The sequence below is a fragment of the Mustelus asterias genome, chromosome 1 (genome assembly GCF_964213995.1).
Source record: "Mustelus asterias chromosome 1, sMusAst1.hap1.1, whole genome shotgun sequence".
NCBI lineage: Eukaryota > Metazoa > Chordata > Chondrichthyes > Carcharhiniformes > Triakidae > Mustelus > Mustelus asterias.
In genome coordinates this window covers 130,337,869-130,364,401 of record NC_135801.1, presented here as the reverse complement: position 1 = coordinate 130,364,401, position 26,533 = coordinate 130,337,869, and the positions used below count along the sequence as shown (strand labels likewise).

Genomic DNA, 26,533 nt, shown 5'->3' with positions numbered 1-26,533 from the left:
CAAAGTGGCCAGACGTTGTTATCATGAGATCTACTGCAACTGAACAAACGATTGAAAAATTATGAAACTTTTGCAAGATTTGGTAAACCGGAAAAGATTGTTAGTGATAATAGTTCACCATTTACTTCACTAGAGTTTGAGGATTAGCTCTAATTAAATGGTATTCAACATATCAAATCTGCATCTTATCATCCATCAGCCAATTTGGTTGGCTGAAAGATTTGTACAATTCTTGAAACATTCTTTAAAAGCTTCAAGAGAGCAAAGTCCATTATCACATCATGTGAATAGCTTTTTGACGTTTTATAGAAACATTACTCATGCGAGTATCCAAAGTTTAGCTGCATTCCTACTCTTAAAGACAAAGTTGAGAACTACGTTTGATTTGTTATTACCTCCAGAAACTTCAGAGATAGTCGAGCGTCAAGCACAATCGCAAATTGCTCAATGAGAAGTGAGGGCAAAACAATGCTCACTTCAACAAGGAGATTAAGGAGACCGGGCCTGGAATTTTACTATCACGCCCGCCCCGGCCTCAGACGGGATCATGCGAACCTCGGGTGGACGTACCGGTAAAATTCCGCCCTGAGTGTGAGCGCATAATTATGCCAAGAATGAGAAACAGGTACCAGCCATAGTTTAGCAAAAACAGCTCCAAACTCTTACACAGTTGAAACTGAAGATGAACTAGTTTGTCGATGCTTTGCTGACCAATTGTTGTAATCTTGAAAGAATTTCTCCGAATCATCTCCAGAAGTACCAACTTCTTTTGTGCCTAGTGTTCTGAATACTACTTTGGAAGATTTAGTTGGATCTAAATTGCCTGATGCATGTGTCTGTGCTACTATACAATGTGAGAATGATGCAGAATTAGTTCCAAGAGAAGAATTGTCTACTGAAGTTCCAAATCATACTTATGGGATCAAGGACCAAATTCCAGAACATCGTATTCAACCAAAGACGAATCGATGTCCTCCTGATTGGTTTTCTTGACTCTGTATAATGATTAATGATGCATAGTACTGTGTGTAGAGTATTACTGATTCTGTGTACAAGATTGTAGTCATTTGTTGTCATGACCACAGAAGTAAAGGGGAAGGACTGTTATATATTTAAGTAGTTGCATGATTGTTTTAAGGGCCAGTCACATGGTTTTACGGTGATACCATTGGGGTGTTTCACAGGCTTTTGGTTAGTTTCTTTTTCCACTCTGTACAAGTAATAGCTCTTACAATAAACCTTGTTTGTTAATTTGAATCTACATGTGCAAACCACATATTTTTCTTTTTGTTTGAAACCCACAGCCTCTAACATAGTTGGCACAGTGGTTAGCACTGCTGCCTCACAGCGCCAGGGACCAGGGTTCGATTCCCAGCTTGGGTCATTGTCTATGCAGAGTCTGCATGTTCTCCCTGTGTCTGCATGGGTTTCCTCCGGGTGCTCTGGTTTCCTCCCACAGTCTGAAAGACGTGCTGGTTCATAGAGTCCTAGAGGTTCACAGCATGGAAACAGGCCCCCCGGCCCAACCTGTCCACGCAGCTCCCCCTTTCCAAACCTCCAAATTAATCCCAATTGCCCGATTTGGCCCATGTCCCTCTATACCCATTTTACCCATGTAACTGTCTAAATGCTTTTTAAAAGACAAAATTGTACCCGCCTCTACTACTACCTCTGGCAGCTTGTTCCAGACACTCGCCACCCTCTGTGTGAAAAAATTGCCCCCCTGGACACTTTTGTATCTCTCCCCTCTCACCTTAAACCTATGCCCTCTAGTTTTAGACTCCCCTACCTTTGGGAAAAGATATTGACTATCTAGCTGATCTGTGCCCCTCATTATTTTATAGATCTCTATAAGATCATCCCTCAGCCTTCTACGCTCCAGAGAAAAAAGTCCCAGTCTATCCAGCCTCTCCTTATAACTCAAACCATCAAGTCCCAGTAGCATCCTAGTAAATCTCTTCTGCACTCTTTCTAGTTTAATAAATATCCTTTCTATGACAGGGTGGTTATGTGCATTGGCTATGCTAAATTTTCCCTCAGTGTACCCGAACAAGTGCCGGAGTGTGGCGACTAGGGGATTTTCACAGTAACTTTATTGCAGTGTTAATGTAAGTCTACTTGCGACACCAATAAATAAACTTTAAAACTAGCTAGGACATTACTGTCCTCTTAGTGCATGTGGGGGCAGGGTGGGAAGGATGGGGTGGAGAGGGTATTTTCTTTAAATGGCGCCCCAACCTGACCCAAGATTCTCAGCAGTTAGCTTTTTCTGGCTCTGCCAGCATGGCGGCATGAGCCACAACTGCAGATTTTTTCTGTACTGTGGGCTGGATTATCTGGAGAGTAAAGTCAGCGAGGTGGGTTCTTATATTGCATGCAGTACGCCATAATAGATATTATACTTTACCATCTTATTTACAAGTTTATTACAGAACTAATTAACATACAATACACTTTAAAGTGGGTAAATACATCGCAATATTAATGACTATAAGAGATAAAAACATAGTCTTAGTTCTAATGCAGAATTAAATACATTTAAAAAAATACAATGCCACAGCTAGTATCAAGTTAAAAATACCCATCAATATTCAAAGTAACGCTTTATCTGAAATCCCAAGTTTTGATTTTGATTTGATTTGATTTATTATTGTCACATATATTAGTATAAAGTGAATGAGTTGTTTTTTTGGATACAAAAGCTGTCTGCTTTATGATATCCAACTCCCCCCCAACAACCAGAAAAACTTTAGGGGTGTGGGGGGGCGGTTCCAATATCCTTCTACAATATTCCTGATTTTCTGAAAGGAAACTGGAATAGTTATACCCATCTAAACTAGACAATCTTTAGCAGCAATGGGTGTTAACTCCTTAATTAACTCCTCCTCTTGGATGTGTCCTTATTATTAACTTTTATTTAACTGTTAAAATGGTTTTACTATTCATACTGTGAGCCAGATATATAGTCATAATGTTCTTAAACATGCCCTTAATATCTTTCCTGCTTACCTCTATTTTTTTCTATTTTCTATAGAAGTGATTTTAAACTTTTAATAGGGGAACAGATTTTTTAAAGCCTGTTTTCCTAATTTGCTGAGGTAAGGATCTAAGAATAACTTTAGGATCGATAAAGAGAGACAATTGTAAAAACTTTTAAAGTTCCTTTGAAAATAACTTCAGAGCTTTTTCTTATCTTTGTTTAGTGTGAAGAAAACTTGAAAGGCCCTGGTGTTACTTTATGTGTGGCACAGATGAGATCTCTTTAACACTTACTGAGACCAAAGCTGTCAGCCAGAGTTGCCCATGTATATGCTTTAAGGCTTCTAGGTAAAAATGACTACACATGAATATGTATCCACATTCTCAATTCTGAAGTCTAATATCCTAAATACTTATTAATTCTACCTATTTATTCATCTATTTCCTTCACAAAGTTACAACACAGGATTACGGGTATATCAAACAGCGAAGTCAGCATGCAGTAGACAGAGCTAAGCAATCCCCCAACCAACAGATCATATCTAAGTACTGCAGTCCTGGACAATTAAGCAACTCACTGGAAGAGAAGGTTTCACAAAAATCCCCATCCTCATTGATGGGGGCCCATCACATCAGTGCAAAAAATAAAACTGAAGCATTTTGAGCAGACCTCAGCCAAAAGTGCCAAGTAATATATTAATCTCGGCCTCCACTTGAGGTCCCCAACATCATAGATGTCAGTCTCCAGCTAATCCAAGAAATGGCTGACGGCACTGGACTCTGCAAAGTCTTTGAGCCCTGACAACATTCCAGCAATATTACTGCTCTCCAGTACCAGCTTCGCCCCTAGCCAAGTTGTTCCAGTCCAGCATTGGCACCTACCCAGCAACGTGGAAAGTGCCCAGACACGTCCTGTCCACAAAAAGCAAGATAAATCTAACCTGACCAATTACTGTCCTATCAGTCTACTTTCGATCATCAGTTAGTGACGGAAGGAGTTGTCAACAGTGCTATCAAGCAGCACCTACTTAGAAGCAACCTACTCCCTGACACTCAGTTTGGGTTCTGCCAGGGCCACTCAGCTCCTGACTTCATTACAACCTTGCTCTAAACATGGACAAAACAGCTGAACACAAGAGGTGAAGTGATAATGACTGCCCTTTGACATTAAGGCAGCATTTGACTGAGTATGGCATCAGGGAGCCCTACCAAAACAGGAGTCAATGGGAATAGGGGGAAAACTCTTCACTAGTTGGAGTCATTCATAGTCATGCCAAAGGAAAATGATTGTGGCTGTTGGAGGTCTATCAAATCGATCCCAGGACATTGCTGCAGGAGTTCCTCAGGGCAGTGTCCTGGATCCAACCATCTACAGCTGCTTCATCAGTGACCTCCCTCTATCATAAGGTCAGAAGTGACGATCTTGGTTGATGACTTCACAGTGTTCTGCATCATTTGTGAGTGCTCAGATTCTGAAGCAGTCTACGCCCATATGCAGCAACACCTGGACAATATCCAGGCTTGGGCTGACAAGTTGTAGGTAACATTCATGCCACACAAGTGCCAGGCAATGACCATTTCCAACAAGGGAGAATCTAACCATCTCCCTTTCACATTCAATGCCATTACAATCACTGAATTCCCACTATCAGCTTCCTGGAGGTTACCATTGACCAGAAACTGAACTGGACCTACCATTTCAACCTGTGGCTACAAGAGCAAATCAGAGGCTAGGAATTCTGTGGAGAATAATTCACCTCCTGGCTCGTTAAAATCTGTTTTCCATCTACAATGTAAATCAGGAGTGTGATGGAACACTCACCACTTGCCTGGATGAGTGCAGCTCTAACACGATGTGGGACAAAGCAGCCCGCTTGATTGACACCGCATTGACGACCTTCAACATCCACTCTCTTCATCACAGGTGCACATTGGCAGCAGGCTCCTTCGACAGCACCTTCCAAACGCACGACCAAGAGACGGTCATAGAGAGGTCATAGTCTTAGGATAAGGGATCGCAAATTTAAAACAGAGTTGAGGAGAAACTACTTCTCCCAAAGAGTTGTGAATCTGTGGAATTCACTGCCCCACAGTGCGGTGGATGCTGGAACAGTGAGTAAATTTAAGGAGGAGTTAGGCAGATTTTTAATTGGTAATGGGTTGAAAGGCTATGGGCAGAAGGCAGAAAAATGGGGATGAGGAGCATCTGAATGGCAGAGAGGACTCGATGGACTGATTGGCCTAATTCTGCTCCGATATGAGTTTATGAAGGGCAGAACAAGGGCAGCCGATGCATTGGAACATCACCAAATGCATGTTTCCCTCCAAGCAACACACCAACCTGCCTTGGAACTATATCGCTGTTCCTTTAATGTTGCTGGGTCAAAATCCTGGAACTCTTCCCAAACAGCACTGTGGATTCAAGCGGTTCAAGATGCAGTTCACTACCACCTCCTCAACGGCAACTAGGAATGGGCAATAAAAATGCTGGCCTAGCCAACAACCACTATATCCTGTGAAAGAATAGAAAAACAGTGGACAAATATAGTTGCAAAATTGTCTTCCCAATGTATAAGAGTTTTCTTCCCAATGTGTACCAGATGGGCCATGTACTCAATAGGTGGAATTTAATGAATTTTTCTCTAAGGTGTTTTCTTAGGCGAGAAAAGTGGCCATCAGCCTGTCAGCTGCCTTACTGGCTTTTCCCGTCGATTTTAAAACAATTCGAAAGAAAAATGGAAGTGCTGGGACCAGGAACCCATCCCGCCGCAAACTCGGCCCCTGACAGATCGAAGGCCCTTTTTTAAAGGTGTCTCAATCTGGAAAACACAAAAATTACAAAAAGGATCCTCTCCATAGAAACGGAACAGCCCCTCTCAACAAGGACATAGGAACCCCCACCTGTCCTGAACCTTCCCAACAGAAGCACACCCTAATGGACACACCACCCCAGGAAGCCCCCCGCACCCTGAGCCTCTCCAACTGAATCCCCCTCAGTACTGATCTCCTGTCGGTGACGTGGGGAGGGGGTTTCCAATAGAGAAGAGGACATAGTCTCGGAATAAGAGAGATGCTATTTAGGACTGAGATGAGGAGAAATTTCTTCACTCAGAGAGTGATAAATCTTTGGAATTCTCCATCCCAGAAGACTGTGTCATTGAGTACATTAAAGACAGAGATTGGTGGATTTATAGAGATTAAAGGTATCAAGGGGTATTGGGATAGTGCGGGAGAAAGGCAATGAAGTAGACGATGGGCTCTGATCTGATTGAATGGTGGAGCAGGCTCGAGGGGCCAAATGGCCTGCTCCTGTTCCTGCTCCTATTTCCTGTGTTCCTATGCATAAAACCAGTGGAATGCCGAGCCACAAAGCCAAAGCAGTGAAGTTTAGATCAGAGTAGGTAACAGTCAATGCTATTGTGCTGTGGTCACAGGGAGGCCAATTACCAGAGACAGGAGTCTGAGTTATGAGAAAAGACTGGAGAAACTTGTGTCTTTGCAGCTTGGAATGAAGGTGTTGGAGAGTTGACCTGATGGAGCAGTTTTAAGGGCTGGGAAAATGTTGAACCGGAATGTAGCATTAGATTGATTTGCAAGAGTAGATCTCGGTAACCCAGATTTAAACTAGGGACGAGTACCTCTGTGATAGATATTGGGAAGATTCTTTTCGCATAGAGATTGATCTAGATGTGGAATCCACTTCCAAACACAAAGGCAGAGGCAAAATCCCTGGAAACATTTAAGAAGTGATAAAAGGGATGCAGCTGGATCTCTCTGGATGGGTGAATTAAATGGACTAAATTGCCTAACTCATCTGTAATTATCTGTAGCATAGAAACACTACAGTGCAGAAGGAGGCCATTCGGCCCATCGAGTCTGCACCAGCAACAATCCCACCCAGGCTCTATCCCCGTAATACCACATATTTACCCCACTAATCCCGGGACGCTAAGGGGCTAAATTGCCAATGCACCTAACCCGCACATCTTTAGACTGTGGGAGGAAACCCACGCTGACATGGGGAGAATGTGCAAACTCCACACAGGAAGTGACCCAAGCCGGGAATCGAACGCTAGTCCCTGGAGCTGGGAGGCAGCAGTGCTAACCACTGTGCCACCATGCTGCCCTTATCTTGAGAAAGCCTGCAAATTCATCTGCTGCCTTGGCAGATGCAGCCTGACCTGCTGAGTGTTTTTAGCATTTTTAAAAAATGTTGCTTCAGATTTTTCACTTCTTTGGCTCACACTTTCTTTTTGTTTTCGTTTTAATTTAGGTGGTTTACAGCACCACCTAGTGGCCAGGATCAGATATAACATCAGGTGTGTGGAATGATGGGAAATTGGATTCACTGAGAGGCATGTTACCATGTGGTCGGCAGAAGATTGTTTATTTCAGATAAATCAAATTGAATAGTAATCTCTAATGATTTTATCACTTGTAAGCTATGTCGGTAATCATATGGTTAGAGAGATATACATTACAATCACTCTGTTGGCCAAAATGAATGCAATTCACTGACACATAGTTGCCCGTTATAGTAAGTGGTGACCTTGCTAAAAGCGTTAAAAACTCAGAAAACTAAGCTCATCCAGATCTCACTGTTTTAGGTCATATTTTGGATGTGCTGAGAAAATTATCTCGATTACCTGATGAAAGTTTAATCAGGAATTGGTTGGTAGAAAATATTGACCTGAAATTTCTTGGAGATTGTAATAATGCAACAATGTCGCAGGCACTGCCAAGAGCTCCAGCAAATTGTTTTGTCAGGAAGTTCCAAGATTAATTACTCCACTCCCTATTTTCCTCAGACCTTTACATCACTCCAGCATTTCCCCTGACTGGAACAGTTGAAAGCTAACTATCATGGCTCGGCACCCCATTAAAATCAATGGTGAGATCGAGTTTACTGACTTAAAGCCACTCTGATTGTCACTGCCAATTAGACCATTCCATCGCATCTTGCACTGCTCTCAGTAGCAAAGAAAATCAGATTAATGGCAGCACAATGTAACCCCAGGGTGCCACACTGTGAGTGTGTGAACTGAAAAATTAAGTGAAAAGTGTAACAGAGACATGCTGCTGTGAGACAAATGTTACGTGTACTGCCTCTCTCTCAATAATATCAATATTCTTCCTGTAGTAGAAGGATCTGGAACCTAAAAGGTTAACAAGGGAAACAGTACCACCCACATGGTGATGTAAGAAGGCACATGATCTAGAGCTAAGGCCAATCCAGCGATAGGTAGCAATATGTAAGGAGTTCATATGCTCTCTTCTCCATATCTTTATCATAAATACATACATTGTTCAGGAATGTGAATAAAGACTTCAACAAGACCGCTTCATGATGTCCACAAGTAGCAGCAGCAGAACAGATCCCTTACTTTTGAGTGCATAATTATTCTGCAAAAAGAGTAAGAATGGGCGAGTGTGTGACATGTGAAAAGATTATGAAAATGTGCAAGACACCTTAACAGATTGTGAGCACTAATAGGAAGAAGCAGGAAACGTGTGCAAGGGAGTGGGGGAGAGTCAAAGGATGAGAGAAAGTGGCGCAGTGTGAAGTATAAGAAAAATGTGAAAATGAATTCAAGTTCAAACAAGGCAAAAGCAGAATGGTATTTGTGCGAGTTATGAGGGCAATAGCAGGTGTTGAGTTTGTGAGCATAGGCAGAAGGGAAAATGCCCTGTTGTGATTGGAGGTGATACCTATGCATTGGAAGAGGAATTGATTGGTAGTGTTTGTTGGGAATCTGTGATATTATCGGACTGTATTCAGAGCAAGGGAAGTTTTAACTTGGCAGCTCTGATACAGTAAGCAGTCTCACAACACCAGGTTAAAGTCCAACAGGTTTATTTGGTAGCACGAGCTTTTGGAGCACTGCCCCTTCATCAGGTGAGTTGGGTTCACAAACAGGGCATGCTCGTGCTACCAAATAAACCTGTTGGACTTTAACCTGGTGTTGTGAAACTTCTTACCGTACTTACCCCAGTCCAACGCCGGCATCTCCACATCACAGCTCTGATACAGTAATTGAATCTTTTCTTACACTGTAAAATCACTGGAGGTTGGGGGGGGGGGGTGGGGGGGGGGGGGGGGGGGGTGGGGGGGGGGGGGTGGGGTGGGGGGGGAGGTGGTGGGTTGTTGGTGGGGGTGGTGATGGCCAGCATATCACTCAGTTAAAAACGACCAATATGACCAATTCTCGAAATCAGTCAGGCTTACCATGCCTCCCTGATCGACTCTGCAGATGAAAACATTGAACCTAACTTCAGATTTGAATGTGTGTTACAGATGTCATGGGACCTCATGTTGATGTGCAGGTGGAAGTGGAGAACTCTACGACCATCCGTATTAAGTGGGACTCGCATCTGCATTCCGTATTACAATGTGTTCTTGTCGTCTTCGTAAAAGGAAGCAAGGAAGATGAGATATTTTTATTGCCCAGGTAAAACAATGTACAGAAGGAGTTGAGGGAAGGAAAGAAACATGGAACCTTTATGCTCTGTAGATTTTTTTCTTATTATTGCTCTTTTATTTACCGAAAGTTGATTAAGTAAATCCTTCTAAAACTGGTATAGATTATGTAATTAAAGGAAATTTTAGATTGGTGTGGTCATTGTGACGCTGAATGACAAAATATTTTAATGTCAAAGTACATTCTATCGATGCTTCATGATAATTGCATTTTGTGATTATCTGAGTGCCCTAAATCTGGGTTTTTATGAAGTTGCGGTGGTGGAACAGGAGCAGCTTTGGCAGCATTCCCACTCAGAAAAATACATTGAAATCATAACATAGAAACAGGCAATACTAGTGCGAGCTTGGATTTATCCTCCATGTAAGCAAATTTCAAATCAATTAGACCTTGTACCAATGTCCCTTCATCTTGGTTTCCTCATCTATCCAATCTAATTTTCAATTTTAAAATAGCTTCTACCCTAACAAATGACTGGAAGTGATTTCCACAGCTTTACAACTTTCTGTGTAATGAGATTTCTACTGCCCCTGTTCATTGTATCATTTTGTATTTCTTGATTCCTTCTTCTTGATCCTTCAACTATTGAAGACAGTCTGCTTTTATCTACCTTGGACCATACCTTTGTCATTTAAAACACTTCTATTATAGCGATTTGTAATTGCATTGTCCTAATTTAAAAAAAAAACTTATTTCCAAGTCTTTCATCATATTTGCAATTCCTCATGTCAGGCAGTATGCTTGTGACTGTGTTGTACCTTCTTTAATATCTCTTTCCAGTATGTTCTATTTTGTGGAGCCCAATATTGCCCAAAGTTCTCTGATTAAGGTCTTATGAATATTTCATATAGACTCATCATTAATTAATTTTTATATCCTGTTTGGGTTAAGTTGGCATCCCAGCATGTGAAGATGGTGTTCAAGATGCAAGTCTACATTTTGAGCCCTGGCTACATGTAGAGCACAATAAGAGTTTTAACAACACCAGGTTAAAGTCCAACAGATTTATTTGATAGCAAATACCATTAGCTTTCGGAGCGCTGCTCCTTCGTCAGATGGAGTGGAAATGTGCTCTCAAACAGGGCGCAGATTTCCACTCCATCTGACGAAGGAGCAGCGCTCTGAAAGCTAATGGTATTTGTTATCAAATAAACCTGTTGGACTTTAACCTGGTGTTGTTAAAACTCTTACTGTGTTTACCCCAGTCCAATGCCGGCATCTCCACATACATGTAGAGCAGACAGATCATGACTTGTGACTTTGGCCTGGAACCCATTCATGCATACGCAGCAGGGATACAATGAGAGCCATGGTGCTGCAAGGAACATTATAGAGCACACTAGTAGTATCCTCAATTAATGCTTCTGCTGCATCGGAGGAGTTTTGCAGTACTCAGCTGAACGGCATCAGGATTTCTATTGGTATTTTACATGCTGCACTACCTGACCACGATGAGAGATCAGCCTTTGTCTACCAGATAAGAAGCTGAGGAGCAGGACCTGGAGGAGGAGGAGTTGAAAGTGGAAAACAAAGATGAGAAAGGGAGGTGGCAATGTGACAAAATGATCAATGAGAGTGATGTTGGTACAACCACATCTCCTTATCCATTAATAGGCTCACACTCTTATCTTCCCTGCATCAGTGGCCATCAAATCACCTCTTTTCACAGTAAAAACCACCAGAAAATGCACTTCTATAAATTCATTCATTACATAATGCAAACAAAAATAAGCTAATGACCCTTGAACATTCCTTTCGTCACTGTCCTCCTTGTACCTTTGTCTATCTTAGTGCTCCCTTGAAGCACTTTCCCAGTGGCTGCCCTGTGATTGGTGAGATCGGAGCCAGTCGGAGGACTGGCAGCTCTGTTGCTAAGTTTGCAGATGATACAAAGACATGTAGAGGGACAGGTAGTATTGAGGAAGCGGGGGGCTGCAGAAGGACTTGGACAGGTTAGGAGAGTGGGCAAAGAAGTGGCAGATGGAATACAATGTGGAAAAGTGTGAGATTATGCACTTTGGAAGGAGGAATGGAGGCATAGACTATTTTCTAAACGGGAAAATGTTTAGGAAATCAGAAGCACAAAGGGACTTGGGAGTCCTTGTTCAAGATTCTCTTCAGGTTAACATGCAGGTTCAGTCGGCAGTTAGGAAGGCAAATGCAGTGTGAGCATTCATGTCGAGAGGGCTAGAATACAAGAGCAGGGATTTACTTCTGAGGCTGTATAAGGCTCTGGTCAGACCCCATTTGGAGTATTGTGAGTAGTTTTGGGCCCCGTATCTAAGGAAGGATGTGTTGGCCTTGGAAAGGATCCAGAGGACGTTCACAAGAATGATCCCTGGAATGAAGAGTTTGTCGTATGAGGAACGGTTGAGAATGCTAAGCCTGTACTCATTGGAGTTTAGAAGGATGAGGGGGGTAATCTTATTGAAACTTACAGGATACTGCGAGGCCTGGATAGAGTGGACGTGGAGAGGATGTTTCCACTAGTAGGAAAAACTAGGACCAGAGGGCGCAACCTCAGGCTAAAGGGATGATCCTTTAAAACAGAGATGAGGAGGAATTTCTTCAGCCAGAGAGTGGTGAATCTGTGGAACTCTTTGCCGCAGAAGGCAGTGGAGGCCAGGTCACTGAGTGTCTCACAGAGATAGATAGGATCTTGATTAATAAGGGGATCAGGGGTTATGGGGAAAAAGCAGGAGAGTGGGGGTGAGAAAAATATCAGCCATGATTGAATGACGGAGCAGACTCAATGGGCTGAGTGGCCTAATTTTGCTCTCATGTCTTATGGTCCTATGGTCTTCAGTCCAAACTGGGACTACACTCAACACAGAGGACGTAGTGATGGACACTGACCTCACAGCAAGGTAACTGAGGTCGGGGGTTGGTCAATAAGGAATGCCCAGCGGAGAGTGGGTGGGGTGGTTGGTGAGGGTGGAAGGTGTTGTTCATTGCTGCAGTGAGGTTTCTCCATGTGCCATGCCACAAGGGATTTCCAGGTGGTCTCCCACATAGTAGACAGCCCAGTCATTGCTGGTAAAATGTCAATGCCAGTGGGAAGAGGCCCTTAATTGGCTGTTTAGGTGGTGCTCTGGATGGGTGGACCTCTCTCCACCTTCACTACCGCTGGCAAATGCCATGGCAGCAGGAAGGTAACAGGCACTCTACCCTCTGCAAACAGAAGCAATGGAATTCCAGCCAGAATTCATCGCTGAGGAAGAACTACCTCCCTGATACTTCGACGGTCATCCAGAAAGAGACTCTCGCTGATGCCCACCCGACCAGGCGGAGTATGAAATAGAAAGAAGACCACGGCCAAAAGAAGAAGAAGGCCCTGGCAAGAGAGAGCCTCGGACTTGGAAGGGGAGGGGTGTGATAACTCTCAGGACTTGCCTAGGGAATCATTGATCAACCTCCCTGTAGGACTCATTGAATAGGAGCTCCCTGGGAATTGGTAATTAATTCACCAGTTGGAGCTAATATACTGAGCCCTGTATAAAGCAGGCCCCTGAGTGGGTCCATTATTGTATTTTCTGCTTGTGGTTTTTTTTCAACAGTGCAATAAAAGCACTGTTCCTTATTAGCCAACTCCTGGAGTTATTATAGACATGGCATCCTGTGGGACTGTATGGTATATACCTGTTCCTAGTTCTTATGTTCTTAGAGGGTAGCTGAGGGAACTGCAGTTGGGTTTGTGTTTCTGGACTTCCAAAGGTCATTTGAAAATGAATCACATATTAGGCTTGTTAATGTAATTAAAACCTATGGGATAACAGGTAGTATTTATGCAAAATTAACTAAGGGATAGTAAAACAGAGATTTGTGGTGAATGGTTGTTTATCAGACTAAAGTGAGGTTCACTAGAGTGAAGTCTCCAAGACTCCACATTTAAGACCACAGCTGTTTTTGATGCATTTTAGTTTGAGTCTGGTTCTCAGACTATCTGACAACAGATGGTTCTTAAAAAGCAAAGATGGCACAGCCTTTCTCTGCAGATGTTGACTTGTTGTTTTCCTGTAGTCACCTAGGTCTCTTCTGGCTATTGGGATAGTATAGGATCTCAGTATCAGAAGGAAGTTTCAATCACATGGTCAACGACTACTGACCAAGGGGTCAAGTGACCTCTACTTATTCGACACAGACGATCAAGCTTCTGGAAAGTTCTGGATTGAATAACCAAGGATGGAGGCCTTTATTATCCAAGACCCAGAAGAGACCTGGGCAGACTGAACACCGACAAGACAGCAGCTGCAGAGAAAGGCTACGAGGACCTTTTGGCATCAGCTAGCCTGAGAACCAGAATCGGAAACTAGCTGTAAGTCATCAAACAGCCAAAGTATTTAACCCGTTCCCATTTCAAAGTTCACCCAAGAACCAACCTCCTAGATATTCAACTGCAAGAACCCTCACAATCTGCAGTAAACCCTCTGCTTTACAAGATCCTCATTCAACTTTATCATCAAATCCATTCAAGAACCCACAGGCCTGTCATGTGGGAGACTGGAGATCGTAAATCAGAGACTGAATTAACTGTAATCTGTAAAAGTGTACTATCTTTACCTGAATCCAATCTTTGTGTATGTGCATATGTGTAAGGGAATGCGTGAGACCAAGTGTGTAATGATGTGTTGATTGAGGATAATTGTGTGAGATTAATCAACCATCTTTATATTAAGCTCACAAAGTTTACTGATGAATTATTTAATTGGAATACACATTCCCAAAGGCAAGAAAAGACATACCTCTTCCCATAAAAAACACACTGCTTATGGGAAGTAAAGGAACAGATACAGGCTGGAATTCTCTGGCCACTCACGCCATCCCACCGCTGCCGGTGAGAACAGAGAATTTGCCGCTCAGCCACATCTCCGTTCACTGCAGCGGGACCGGATAATCTCAGCTGCGGGCGAGGTTGGAGAATCCAGCCCACATTCTCCCAGTGACAGAATGATAACCAGAGGGTGCAGATATAAGGTGACTGGCAAACCACGGTAGCACAGTGGTTAGCACTGCTGCTTCACAGCTCCACAGAGACCTGGGTTCGAATCCCGGCTTGGGTCACTGTCTATGTGGAGTTTGCACATTCTCCCTGTGTCTGCGTGGGTTTCTTCCGGGTGCTCCGGTTTCCTCCCACAGTCCAAAGATGTGTGGGCTAGGTTGATTGGCCATTCTAAATTGCCCCTTAGTGTTCTGGGATGCGTAAGTTAGAGGGATTAGTGGGTAAATATGTAGGGATATGGGGGTAGGGTCTGGGTGGGATTGTGTTTGGTGCAGACTCGATGGGCCGAATGGCCCCTTTCTGTACTGTAGGATTTTATGAGGCCCATTTTTTTAACTTAACAAGTGGTTAGGATTTGGAATGCACTGTCTGATAGTGCGGGGGACACTGATTCAAAAGGGAATTGGATAAATAGTTGAAGTAGAAAACGTTGCGGGGGATTTGTGGGAGAAATCAGGTTAATGGGGTATTTGCATTGCTCTTTGGAGAGTCGTCATAGACGTGATGGGCCTTCACAGACTGTGAGTACTGTTCTATGATTAGGGAAATAATGTACTTCAGATATCACGGTTTATCCACACCTTTCAATATCTTTCCATTCAGTGTATATGCCCAATCCTTTTTTATTTCCCAAAAGTATATTGCTGTATACTTGTCCACATTAAATAGTATTAATCATCCGTTTATCCATTCCACTCACCTGTCTGACTTCCTACAGTATTTACCAGACTGGCTAATATTTACCAAACTGCCTCTTTTTACCCTATCAGCAAATTTCATGGTTATATTCCCTGCACCTAAGTCCAAGTCATCCACATATACTGAGAACATAAGAATTTAAGAACTAGGAGCAGGAGTAGGCTATCTGGCCCCTTGAGCCTGCTCCGCCATTCAATAAGATCATGGCTGATCTTTTTGTGGACTCAGCTCCACTTACCCGCCCGCTCACCATAACCCTTAATTCCTTTACTGTTCAAAGATTTATCTGTCCTTGCCTTAAAAACATTCAATGAGGTAGCCTCAACTGCTTCATTGGGCAGGGAATTCCACAGATTCACAACCCTTTGTGTGAAGGAGTTCCTCCTCAACTCAGTCCTAAATCTGCTTCCCCTTATTTTGAGGCTATGCCCCTGAGTTCTAGTTTCACCCGCCAGTGGAAACAACTTCCCTGCTTCTATCTTATCTATTCCCTTCATAATCTTATATGTTTCTATAAGATATCCCCTCATTCTTCTGAATTCCAATGAGTATAGCCCCAGTCTACTCAGTCTCTTCTCATAAGCCAACCCTCTCAACTCCGGAATCAACCTAGTGAATCTCCTCTGCACCCCCTCCAGTGCCAGTATATCCTTTCTCAAGGAGACCAAAACTGTACACAGTACTCCAGGTGTGGCCTCACCAGCACCTTATACAGCTGCAACATAATCTCGCTGTTTTTAAACTCCATCCCTCTAGCGATGAAGGACAAAATTCCATTTGCCTTCTTAATTACCTGCTGCACCTGCAAACCAACTTTTTATGATTCCTGCATAAGGACACCCAGGTCCCTCTGCACAGCAGCGTGTTGCAATTTTTTACCATTTAAATAATAGTCCATTTTGCTGTTATTCCTACCAAAATGGATGACCTCACATTTATCAACATTGTACTCCATCTGCCAGACCCTTGGCCACTCACTTAGATTATTTAAATCCCTTTGCAGACTTTCAGCGTCCTCTGCACATTTTGCTCTTCCACCCATAATAGTGTCATCTGCGAATGGTCCCCAACCCAAATCATCCTTGTAAATCGTAAACAATTGCGGTCCCAACACTGATCCCTGAGGCACACCACTAGTCACTGATCGCCAACCAGAAAAATACCCATTTACCCCCACTCTTTGCTTTCTGTTAGTTAATTTCTATATCCATGCCACTGGGAGGCGAGGGAGGAGATTGCGGAGCCTTTGGCGATGATCTTTGCATCGTCGATGAAGACGGGAGAGGTTCCGGAGGATTGGAGGATTGCAGATGTGGTCCCTATATTCAAGAAAGGGAACAGGGACAGCCCGGGAAATTACCGACCGGTGAGTCTAACCTCAGTGGTTGGTAAGTTGATGGAGAGGATCCTGAGAGACAGGATTTATGATCATCTAGAGAAGTTTAGTATGATCAAAAGTAATCAGCACGACTTTGTCAAGGGCAGGTCGTGCCTTACGAGCCTGGTTGAGTTCTTTGAAAATGTGACCAAACACATTGACGAAGGAAGAGCGGTGGATGTGGTCTATATGGACTTCAGCAAGGCGTTCGATAAGGTCCCCCATGCAAGACTTCTTGAGAAAGTGAGAGGGCATGGGATCCAAGGGGCTGTTGCCTTGTGGATCCAGAACTGGCTTGCCTGCAGAAGGCAGAGAGTGGCTGTGGAGGGGTCTTTCTCTGCATGGAGGTCAGTGACCAGTGGAGTGCCCCAGGGATCTGTTCTGGGACCCTTGCTGTTTGTCATTTTCATAAATGACCTGGATGAGGAAGTGGAGGGATGGGTTGGTAAGTTTGCTGATGACACCAAGGTAGGTGGTGTTGTGGATAGTTTGGAGGGATGTCAGAAGTTGCAGCGAGACATAGATAGAATGCAAGACTGGGCGGAGAAGTGGCAGATGGACTTCAACCCGGATAAGTGTGTGGTGATCCATTTTGGCAGATCCAATGGGATGAAGCAGCAGTATAATATGAAGGGTACCATTCTTAGCAGTGTAGAGGATCAGAAGGACCTTGGGGTCCGGGTCCATAGGACTCTTAAATCGGCCTCGCAGGTGGAGGATGCGGTCAAGAAGGCGTACGGCGTACTGGCCTTCATTAATCGAGGGATTGAGTTTAGGAGTCGGGAGATAATGCTGCAGCTTTATAGGACCCTGGTTAGACCCCACTTGGAGTACTGCGCGCAGTTCTGGTCACCTCATTACAGGAAAGATGTTGAAGCCATTGATAGGGTGCAGAGGAGATTTACAAGGATGTTGCCTGGATTGGGGGGCATGCCTTATGAGGATAGGTTGAGGGAGCTTGGTCTCTTCTCCCTGGAGAGACGAAGGATGAGAGGTGACCTGATAGAGGTTTACAAGATGTTGAGAGGTCTGGATAGGGTAGACTCTCAGAGGCTATTTCCAAGGGCTGAAATGGTTGCTACGAGAGGACACAGGTTTAAGGTGCTGGGGGGTAGGTACAGAGGAGATGTCAGGGGTAAGTTTTTCACTCAGAGGGTGGTGGGTGAGTGGAATCGGCTGACGTCGGTGGTGGTGGAGGCAAACTCGTTGGGGTCTTTTAAGAGACTTCTGGATGAGTACATGGGATTTAATGGGATTGAGGGCTATAGATAGGCCTAGAGGTGGGGATGTGATCGGCGCAACTTGTGGGCCGAAGGGCCTGTTTGTGCTGTGGCTTTCTATGTTCTATGTTCTATACTACATTACCCGTAACACTGTGCACCTTTATCTTATGTAGCAGCCTTTGGTGCGGCACCTTGTCAAATGCCTTCTGGAAATCCAGATACACCACATCCACAGGTTCCCCTTTGTCCACTGCACATGTAATGTTCTCAAAGAATTCCACCAAATTAGTCAAACATGACCTGCCCTTCATGACCCATGCTGCGTCTTACCAATGGGACAATTTATATCCAGATGTCTCGCTATTTCTTCCTTGATGATAGATTCAAGCATTTTTCCTACTACAGAAGTTAAGCTAACCAGCCTATAGTTACCCACCTTTTGTCTACCTCCTTTTTTAAACAGTGGCTTCACATTTGCTGTTTTCCAATCTGCAGGAACCACCCCGGAGTCCAGCGAATTTTGGTAAATTACCACGAGTGCATTTGCTATTTCTCCCGCCATCTCTTTTAGTACCCTGGGATGCATTCCATCAGGACCAGAAGACTTGTCTATCTTTAGCCCCATTAGCTTGCCCAACACTACCTCTTTCATGATAATGATAGTTTCTAGGTCCTCACCTGCCATAGCCTTCCTGTCATCAATTTTTGGCATGTTATTTGTGTCTTCCACTGTGAAGACCGACACAAAATACCTGTTCAATGCCTCAGCCATTTTCTCATTTCCAGTTATTACATCCCCCTTCTCGTCCTCTAAAGGACCAATGTTTACTTTCGCCACTCTTTTTCATTTTATATATTTGTAGAAAGTTTTGCTATCTGTTTTTATATTCTGAGCTAGTTTACTCTCATAATCCAACTTTATAGCTCTTTTTGTGGCTTTCTGCTGATCTTTAAAGATTTCCCAATCCTCTAGTTTCCCACTAATCTTTGCCACTTTGTATGCATTTTCTTTCAATTTGATAGCCTCCTTTATTTTCTTAGATATCCACGGCTGTTTATCTCTTTTTCTACAGTCCTTCCTTATCACTGGTATATACTTTTGCTGAGCACTGTGAAAGATCGCTTTGTAGGTCCTCCACTGTTCCTCAATTGTCCCACCATAAAGTTTTTGCTCCCAGTCTACCTTAGCCAACGCCTCCCTCATCCCTTTATAGTCTCCTTTGTTTAAGCACAAGACCCTGGTGTTGGATTTTACCTTCTCATGCTCCATGAGAACAAAATCCAGCACTGACCGACCCAGTCCAAGCAGAACCCATGTACTCCAACTTTGTCTCAGGTTTGTTAAACAATGATCCATGCTACTGTAATTTCTCTTATATCATATTTCTGAACTTCCTAAACAGCTTATTGTGACACACCATATCGAACGACTTTTGAAAATCCATATGCACTACACGTTCTGCATTCACTTTATCTATCCAATTATTCATTTCTCCAAAAAACTATTTTTAACCTATCAAGCACAGCTTGCCTTTGACAAATCCTTGCTGTCTGACCTTGAATGTACCACGTGTTTCAAAATGTTTACTAATTTTATCTCATGTCACAGATTCTAAGCGTTTGCCCGGAACTGATACTTTCTAATTGGTCTAAAGCTATCTAGGAGTACATGCTGAGGCAGATTGGAACAATCTACCGAAGGGACAGCATGAATCATTTACTCCACATTTACTTCTATATGTATTCTGAGTTAATATTCTTGAAGATTGGTTTGAAACTGTTTTGAGATTTCTTTTTTATCACCATATCCCTCCAGCACTTGAGCCGCAATCAATGAAACTAAAATTATGCAGGTACCTGGGTCAGGGTTTCAATTTTACAGCAGTGTATTAATTCAGAGCCTGCAGGCTCTCCCTGCCCTTTGGTTGTCCTTGAACCTTCAAATGTGGAATGATGCTTTGGAAATTGCAGATGAAATTCCATCCAGACTTTAACCTTTTCATGGTAAACGTCTGTATTTCATCGAGGTTCAGACAGTATTAAGTTACTCAGTTATTCTGTTTCAAAATTTAAGAAATAGGTTTTCCAATTTTGTGTTCTATTGACAAGCGGAACTAAAATTTAATTTAGTACAGAGAACAATGATTTTGCGTTGTAACCTTCAATTGTGTTCCCGTCCAGTTAGTTATTCATTTTGGCCTCCTAGTCTGAGGAAGAACATTCTTGCTATTGAGGGAGTCCAGCGAAGGTTCGCCAGGCTGGTTCCTGGAATGGCAGGACTGACATATGAAGAGAGACTGGATCGACTGGGCTTGTACTCACTGGAATTTAGAAGAATGAGAGGAGATCTCATAGAAACATTTAAAATCCTGTTGGGACTGGGCAGGCTAGATGCAGGAAGAATGTTCCCTATGTTGGAGAAGTCCAGAACTGGAGATCACAGTCTAAGAATAAGGGGTAAGCCATTCAGAACTGAGATGAGGGAGAACTTTTTCACTCAGAGTTGTGAACCTATGGAATTCTCCACTGCAGAAAGCTGTTGGGGCCAGTTTGTTACAAATGTTCAAGAGGGAGCTGGACATGGCCCTTGTGGCTAAAGGGATCAAGGGGTATGGAGAGAAAATGGGAGTGGGACACTGAGTGCATGATTAGCCATGATCATATTGAATGGTGGTGTAGACTCAAAGGGCCGAATGGCCTACTCCTACACCTATTTTCTATGTTTCTATGGGATAGGGGAAAGGCCTTTTGTCCCTGTATCTGTATTTTGAAAGGAAAATGGTGGAGGGGAAGATATTTCTTCTGATCTCTTGAGTTTGGATAGGAATTTTAATTTTAAATTTGTCTTTTCCAGTTCAGTGCTAATGTGCCCGTATCAACATCATCTGTGCCTCTCAGCAATCTGAATTTGAAATGAAGGGGTTGATGGGGCTTTCTCCAATAATTGGGCAGGTGGCAGGTGTTGCATCCCTCTGAGTCTAAACTTGTTGGTTGGGTATAGGGTTGGTGAAGTGAAAGCTCTGAATGGGCACTCTGAAACAGCCTGGAGGCCAGGAAATGGGCCGATTACTATGCTGAGCAGCTGACAGAATGCATTTGGTGAGAGGTGACTGGGAGGAGTTGCACAAGGACTTTCAGTCGATTGAAATATTTTTGTTTTCCCTGGTCCCACAAAATTGAAAGGATCCCTTCCCCCTCTTTTGGAGTGGCCTGCTGCTTTAAGGACTGCTGGCTAGGCCACACCAAAGACTTGATTAGCTGCAAAGACTCGCATTCCAATCATTATTCATTATTCTGTAAATTGAGTTTGTGTCTTTATATGCCCTGTTTGCTGTTTATGAGCAGATCTCCCACTCACCTGACGAAGGAGCAGCGCTCCGAAAGCTAGTGGCGTTTGCTACCAAATTTACCTGATGGACTTTAACCTGGTGTTGTTAGACTCCTTACTGTGTAGGCCACACCAAGCCAGGGACCAATGGGTAGGACTTGAGTTATGAAAACTGTTCCCATTGGCCCACAGAAATCATGTCAGGATCCTACAATTAGTGTTGGATACTCATGTAAATATTTAAGGCTCATGTCTTTTTAGGTTCCACAGGACCAGGCTGAGGAGAAGGCAGTTTGTTTGTTCACTACATTTATTTATTTATTTTAAGTTAAATTTGTGTAAAAAAATCGGAGGTTTTTTTTCAAAACAGGAAGTGGGCCCACAGGAAGTGTGAAGGCAGTGCAATGTTCCTCTTGCACTATGTTCGAGGTGAGGGACGACGTCAGTGTCCCTGCTGATTATACCTGTGAGAAGTGCATCCATCTGCAGCTCCTCCAAAACCGTGTAAGGGAACTGGAGCTGGAGTTGGAGGAACTTAGGATCATTAGGGATGCAGAGATGGCCATAGACAGAAGCTTCAGGGATACAGTTACTCCGCGGAATGAAAATAGATGGGTGACGGTGAGAGGGGCTGGGAAGAAGCAGTCGGTGCAGGGATCCCCTGTGGTCGTTCCCCTTAGCAATAAGTATTCCGCTTTGGATACGGTTGAGGGGGACGACATACCAGTGGTGAGCCGCAGTGAGAGGATCTCCGGCACTGAGTCCGTCCCTGTGGCTCAGGAGGATAAGGAGGAGAGCGGGAGGGCAATAGTTATTGGGGACTCGTTAGTTAGAGGGATAGATAGGAGGTTCTGTGGCAGCAAAAGAGACTCGAGGATGGTTTGTTGCCTACCGGATGCCAGGGTCCGTGACGTCTTGGACCGTGTTTTCCGGATTCTTAAGGGGGAGGGGAAACAGTCACAAGTCGTGGTACACATTGGTACCAACGACATAGGTAGGAGAAGGGACGGGGATTTAAAACAGGAATTTCGGGAGCTGGGCTGGAAGCTGAGAGCAAAGACAAAACATGTGGTCATCTCTGGTATGCTACCGGTGCCACGTGATAGCGAGTTGAGGAACAGGGAGAGAGTGCACTTAAACATGTGGTTGCAGGGATGGTGCAGGAGGGAGGGTTTCAGATACGTGGATAATTGGAACACGTTCTGGGGAAGGTGGGACCTCTACAAACAGGACGGGGTGCACCTGAACCAGAGGGGCACCAATATCCTGGGAGGAAAATTTGCTACGGCTCTTCAGGGGGATTTAAACTAATTTGTCAGGGGAGTGGGAAAAGGAGTTGTAGTCCGGAAGTCAGTGTTGAGGGTGGTGAGGTATTGGGGAAGGTATCAAGGTCAAGGGTGGGTACCGGTAGACAGGAAGGTGGGTTGAAGTGTGTCTACTTCAATGCAAGGAGCATCCGGAACAAGGTGGATGAACTTGGGGCGTGGATTGCTACTTGGGACTACGATGTTGTGGCCATTACGGAGACGTGGGTAGAACAAGGACAGGAATGGTTGTTGGACGTTCCGGGGTATAGATGTTTCAGTAAGTGTAGGGAAGCTGGTAAAAGAGGTGGAGGAGTAGCATTGTTAATCAAGGATAGTTTAACGGCTGCGGAAAAGCACTTTGAGGGGGATATGCACACTGAGGTAATATGGGCTGCAGTTAGAAACAGGAAAGGAGCGGTCACATTGTTAGGAGTTTACTATAGGCCCCCAAATAGTAATAGAGATGTGGAGGAAGAAATTGCTAAGCAGATTATGGATACGTGTGGGGGGTCACAGGGTAGTTGTCATGGGGGACTTTAACTTTCCAAATATTGATTGGAACCTTTGTAGGTCGAATAGTTTGGATGGGGCACTTTTTGTGCAGTGTGTGCAGGAGGGTTTCCTGACACAATATGTGGATAGGCCGACAAGGGGTGAGGCCACATTGGATTTGGTACTGGGAAATGAACCGGGCCAAGTGTTAGATTTGGTTGTGGGAGAGAACTTTGGAGATAGTGACCACAATTCGGTGTCTTTTGTTATTGCAATGGAGAGGGATAGGGCCGGACGGCAGGGCAAGGCTTACAATTGGGGGAGAGGTAATTATGATGCGATTAGGCAAGAATTAGGGGGCATAAGATGGGAACAGAAACTGTCAGGGAAAGGCACTGATGAAAAGTGGAACTTTTTCAAGGAACAAATACTGGGTGTCCTTGATAGGTATGTCCCTGTCAGGCAGGGAGGAAATGGCCGAGTGAGGGAACCGTGGTTCACAAAAGAGGTGGAATGTCTTGTGAAAAGGAAGAGGGAAGCTTATGTAGGGATGAGGAAACAAGGTTCAGATGGCTCGATTGAGGGTTACAAGTTAGCAAGGAATGAGCTGAAAAAGGGGCTGAGGAGAGCTAGGAGGGGACATGAGAAGTCCTTGGCGGGTCGGATCAAGGAAAACCCCAAGGCTTTTTACTCTTATGTGAGGAATAAAAGAATGACCAGGGTGAGGTTAGGGCCGGTCAAGGACAGTGGTGGGAACTTGTGTATGGAATCAGTAGAGATAGGCGAGGTGATGAATGAATACTTTTCTTCAGTGTTCACCAAGGAGAGGGGCCATGTTTTTGAGGAAGAGAAGGTGTTACAGGCTAATAGGCTGGAGGAAATAGATGTTCGGAGGGAGGATGTCTTGGCAGTTTTGAATAAACTGAAGGTCGATAAGTCCCCTGGGCCTGATGAAATGTATCCTAGGATTCTTTGGGAGGCGAGGGATGAGATTGCAGAGCCTTTGGCTTTGATCTTTGGGTCCTCACTGTCCACGGGGATGGTGCCAGAGGACTGGAGAGTGGCAAATGTTGTTCCTCTGTTTAAGAAAGGGAATAGAAATGACCCTGGTAATTATAGACCGGTTAGTCTGACTTCGGTGGTTGGTAAATTGATGGAAAAGGTCCTTAGGGATGGGATTTACGACCATTTAGAAAGATGCGGATTAATCCGGGATAGTCAGCACGGATTTGTGAAGGGCAAATCGTGCCTCACAAATTTGATAGAATTTTTTGAGGAGGTAACTAGGTGTGTTGATGAAGGCAGGGCGGTTGATGTCATATACATGGATTTTAGTAAGGCGTTTGATAAGGTCCCCCATGGTCGGCTTATGATGAAAGTAAGGAGGTGTGGGATAGAGGGAAAGTTGGCCGATTGGATAGGTAACTGGCTATCTGATCGAAGACAGAGGGTGGTGGTGGATGGAAAATTTTCGGACTGGAGGCAGGTTGCTAGCGGAGTGCCGCAGGGATCGGTGCTTGGTCCTCTGCTCTTTGTGATTTTTATTAATGACTTAGAGGAGGGGGCTGAAGGGTGGATCAGTAAATTTGCTGATGACACCAAGATTGGTGGAGTAGTGGGTGAGGTGGAGGGGTGCTGTAGGCTGCAAAGAGACATAGATAGGATGCAAAGCTGGGCTGAAAAATGGCAAATGGAGTTTAACCCTGATAAATGTGAGGTGATTCATTTTGGTAGGACAAATTTAAATGTGGATTACAGGGTCAAAGGTAGGGTTCTGAAGACTGTGGAGGAACAGAGAGATCTTGGGGTCCATATCCACAGATCTCTAAAGGTTGCCACTCAAGTGGATAGAGCTGTGAAGAAGGCATATAGTGTGTTAGCTTTTATTAACAGGGGGTTGGAGTTTAAGAGCTGTGGGGTTATGCTGCAACTGTACAGGACCTTGGTGAGACCGCATTTGGAATATTGCGTGCAGTTCTGGTCACCTCACTATAAGAAGGATGTGGAAGCGCTGGAAAGAGTGCAGAGGAGATTTACCAGGATGCTGCCTGGTTTGGAGTGTCGGTCTTATGAGGAAAGGTTGAGGGAGCTGGGGCTGTTCTCTCTGGAGCGGAGGAGATTGAGGGGAGACTTAATAGAGGTTTATAAAATGATGAATGGGATAGATCGAGTGAACGTTCAAAGACTATTTCCTCGGGTGGATGGAGCTATTACAAGGGGGCATAACTATAGGGTTCATGGTGGGAGATATAGGAAGGATATCAGAGGTAGGTTCTTCACGCAGAGAGTGGTTGGGGTGTGGAATGGACTGCCTGCAGTGATAGTGGAGTCAGACACTTTAGGATCATTTAAGCGGTTATTGGATAGGCACATGGAGCACACCAGGATGGTAGGGAGTGGGATAGCTTGATCTTGGTTTCAGATGAAGGTCGGCACAACATCGTGGGCCGAAGGGCCTGTTCTGTGCTGTACTGTTCTATGTTCTATGTTCTATGTAAGTGCTAGAGGCCTTTAATGAGGTTTGCTGCTGGACTACAAGAGGCAGGCTTCTCGCAAGATCACATCAGATGGAAATCTCAATGATTATTCAGCCACTGTCATCTTTTCATGTTGGGTAACGGCTAAAATTTCAAATGAAAATCAGTCTCTAAGACCCCCCTCAATCTCCAACTGTTATGATCACACGGGGAGAGGTTGGAATGGCTACTCTCTTCCCCTGCTGCTTATTTGGTTGCAATGGCTGTGTTCCTCGATTCAGTGAGTGTTTAACTGTTTATGTGCTGTGACTATAAAAGGTTTCCTTGAGTTTTCAAAAAGAAAAGAGAATAACATTGATTGTACTTAGCCTGGTGGTGGCAGTGCAGCAGAGCGTGATACGCAGCGACATAGAGCGAGTCCGGAACACGGAATGGCGGTGGAGATTGAGGCCGAGACAATGGAGCGGCAGTTGAACATGAGTCCAAATTTGCGTCCTGTGAAGGTGGAGCGTGAGTCCAAGCTCGCGTTGCGGCAGTTGGAGATCGGCGGTTGGAGATCGGCGGTTGGAGATCGGCGGTTGGAGATCGGCAGTTGGAGACCGGCGGTTGGAGATCGGCGGTTGACCCTCAGGAGTTGAAGAGTATGGAGGTCTTTGCTGTCCTCCTTTCTAAATAGTTCTTTCCAAATAAATAAATCAATCTCTAAAGGTTGCCACTCAAGTGGATAGAGCTGTGAAGAAGGCCTATCGTGTGTTAGCTTTTATTAACAGGGGGTTGGAGTTTAAGAGCCGTGGGGTTATGCTGCAACTGTACAGGACCTTGGTGAGACCACATTTGGAATATTGTGTGCAGTTCTGGTCACCTCACTATAAGAAGGATGTGGAAGCGCTGGAAAGAGTGCAGAGGAGATTTACCAGGATGCTGCCTGGTTTGGAGGGTCGGTCTTATGAGGAAAGGTTGAGGGAGCTAGGGCTGTTCTCTCTGGAGCGGAGGAGGCTGAGGGGAGACTTAATAGAGGTTTATAAAATGATGAAGGGGATAGATAGAGTGAACGTTCAAAGACTATTTCCTCGGGTGGATGGAGCTTTTACAAGGGGGCATAACTATAGGGTTCGTGGTGGGAGATATAGGAAGGATATCAGAGGTAGGTTCTTTACGCAGAGAGTGGTTGG

General features: G+C 44.3%; 1 protein-coding gene across 2 annotated transcripts in view; it reads left to right on the top strand.

The window, feature by feature from the left end:
- LOC144499747 (uncharacterized) overlaps positions 1–26,533 on the top strand; it is a 99,350-nt gene that overhangs the window by 11,136 nt on the left and 61,681 nt on the right. The window contains exons 1-2 of one of the 2 annotated variants that reach the window (XM_078222275.1): positions 8,988–9,009; positions 9,275–9,428. In XM_078222275.1, coding sequence (XP_078078401.1) covers positions 9,280–9,428 — 149 coding nt within the window. In that variant the 5' untranslated portion in view covers positions 8,988–9,009; positions 9,275–9,279. Of the gene's footprint in view, positions 1–8,987; positions 9,010–9,274; positions 9,429–26,533 lie in introns of those variants that run through there. The other variant, XM_078222186.1, reaches the window with a different exon arrangement.